This window comes from Bos mutus, chromosome 16 (assembly GCF_027580195.1).
Source record: "Bos mutus isolate GX-2022 chromosome 16, NWIPB_WYAK_1.1, whole genome shotgun sequence".
Taxonomy (NCBI): Eukaryota; Metazoa; Chordata; class Mammalia; order Artiodactyla; family Bovidae; genus Bos; species Bos mutus.
In genome coordinates, this window is record NC_091632.1 from 53,616,409 (window position 1) to 53,619,105 (window position 2,697).

A 2,697-nucleotide genomic window follows, 5' to 3' on the forward strand; every position below is an offset into this window, starting at 1 on the left:
TCAAACAGTTGGAATTTCTTACATATTATTCAACAGCACCTCTGTTTTGGTATTTGAGGATTCAGTAATTTGATATTCTTTAAATAGCTTCTCCTTTTATGGTCTCTTAGTTTCAACCTCTCCAAGCAAGGAAGATTCCACTGGGCTGCTCCCTATGGAACGGCTTGTAATTCAGGCATCTTGAGATCCCTGGTTCAATCAACTATAAGGCAAGATAGCCAGACTGGTTTCCTTAGAAGGATGGATGCTGACTATGAAGCTTAATGGCTTTTCTGTTGAAAATGCATTCCCCTATCCCAACCCTATAGAATAATCTAAGCTGTCTGGACAATGCTAGGAATTTAAAAAAAAAAAATAGTAGAAGTACAAAATACACCTAACCTCAATCACAGAGAACTGTGTCCTGTGGGCCCTCCCTTCCTGGCCCCAGCTTTCTGGCCTACGCCTTGCTTTTTTCTGCTGTTCTCAGTTTCCTAGGTTCCCGTCTCCCGGGTCCTTATTCCCTTCTTACCACAGAAATGAACTGAACAAGGGATGGTCCTCAATGCCCGCTTCCCGAAGATGACTTTCTAGGTCAAGGGGAGACCCCTGGAAGCCCTCAGGAGCTCCCCAACATTAGGAACGTCAAGTGAAGAACCTGAAGGCCCACCGCTCAGTGTCTCTAGTTTGTTTGAAGTGTTGCTTTGGCCAGGTGGGGCAGGAAGGGAGGACCGTAGGGTCAATAGTGGTCTGGCAGTAGCCTAGGGAAAGATAATTATACCAGTTTAATAAATACTTTGACTGCATACAGCTCTTTTAGTGTACTTCGAGCACTTTCACTTCTAATATTTTACTGTCATCCTTGCAGGCCTGTAGATACAGAGTATCATTAGTAAGTTTTTATTGATGAGGAAGAGGAAGAAGTTAAAGACGCATCCAGGAATCTCCCGAACTCCTCTCCCTTTGCACTTTGATCTCCAGCACAAGTTTTCAGACTTCCGCATTAGCCCCCAGGCCTTGGCCCTAATGTTGGTTTACACGGGTTCATAAACGCCTGTAAATGAAAGATCAAAGCAGGATTTGCTCTTGGTAGTGTGAGGTGAAGACTTCGAGCATCCCTCTTTAAAAGAAAAACAAAAATGTTTTAATCCCAGAGGGCCTGCCTCCAGTTGAAGACCACTGCCCCTCCCACCTTCTTCTGGGGTGTTCAGGGAAAGATGAGCCGCCGCTTCCTTTTCCAGCTATTCTTTGCCTGGCAGCAACCGCCAGAGAATATGCAGGCACCAGAGGGATCCCGGGGCCTCCGTGGCGACTACCTCCTGATCTGTTACTTTATCATGGCCCCAGTCCCCAGAGGAGAATAAAGCAGGTTCTCATCACTAAAACGTTGGTTTCAAAAGCATGGCCCCCCCACCATCCCCGCCAAAAAAAAACCCACTCGTATTCTTTCATCCAAATGGAACTGGGTTTATTTTCATATCTTGCCTTTACTAAACAAAATCAAAGCTCTGGGTGCAGGAGGCGGGGCAGGGCTCCGGGCGGCCGCGGCCTAGTCGCGGGCCTGCGCGCGGTCCAGCACCAGCAGCGGGATCTCCTCCAGCCTCTCGCAGCGCTCCCTGCGCCGCAGGTAGCGCCGCCTCCACGCCACCAGCCTCTGCAGCAGCTTCCGCAGGCTCGCGGGGCCCCAGCGGCCGCGCTCCTGGGCCGCTGGCCCGGGCCTCGCGTACCGCGCCTTCTTCCTGCGCGGGCTGCGGGCCGCACCCCGCCGGAAGAGCCGCCGCCAGCACCAGCAGCCCGAGCAGGAGCCGCCGTCGCCGGCCGCGCGCCGCCCCGCCGCCTCTGCCTCGGCGCGCGGCGGGCCGTCCCGCTTGAGGGGCGCCATCCTCTCCAGCAGCCCGTGCCGCACACCGCCGCGCCGGGTGCAGCTGGGCCGCGCGTCCGCCATGCCAGGCCCGGGCCTCTCCTGTGAGCGCGTCGGACTGGGGCCACGGCCTGAGACTCGGGAACACATGGGCCGGGCGGCTACACAGCGGCCTTAGGACGCGACAGGGCCGCTCGAGTCCTTTCTGCCCCTTCCCGGGTGCGCCCAATGGCCTTCCCCAGTAGACGTTACCAAGGAGACCCGAACGCTGACCGCACAATGCCCGGTTGAGGCATGCTCTCAGGGTACCGAGCACGAATCCTATCCCAGGATCCAGAGTCCCACATGGTTCCTCCACCCACCAATAAGCCGGCCGAGTTTGCTGTTGAGTGATCTTCAGACAGGGCCTCAAACAGGCCAGAAGGGCCCTAGGAAGTTCCTGAGGTCCAGAGCCACATTTACTGTATTAGGCTGCTCAGCCTTCACTGATCACTTAGAAATCAGTCCCACGCTCCTGTTGCCCTGGAGGCTTCTAATAGTTTGTGGACTGGTTTCAGGTGTGCTGTATTTTTCAGTCAGCAGGGAACCAGTTTCTGGAAAACTCTGAAAACATCTGGCCTTACCTAAACATCTCTTTCCTTGTAGGATTATCACTGATTTTTTTTTTCCTCAGTAATTTTTTCTGATGGCACGCGTACGATTTTTAAGGAATTTTTGAAAAACACGAATACAAAGAAGAAAACATTTTTTCCTGCTTCTTTGTATACATTTTTGCACTTGTTAATTTCGTTAAATTCAACTAAGGAAAAGCTAAAATAATGGCTACCATGTATCATGGTATGTGCTAAGCACTCTAA

General features: G+C 52.3%; 1 protein-coding gene across 1 annotated transcript; it reads right to left on the reverse strand.

The window, feature by feature from the left end:
• Nucleotides 1-1,528: 1,528 nt before the first annotated feature.
• On the reverse strand, nt 1,529-1,924 carry C16H1orf202 (chromosome 16 C1orf202 homolog). The gene has a single exon (XM_070384409.1). The coding sequence runs from the start codon at nt 1,922-1,924 to the stop codon at nt 1,529-1,531; it is 396 nt and encodes a 131-aa protein (XP_070240510.1).
• Between the last annotated feature and the right edge of the window lie 773 nt (nt 1,925-2,697).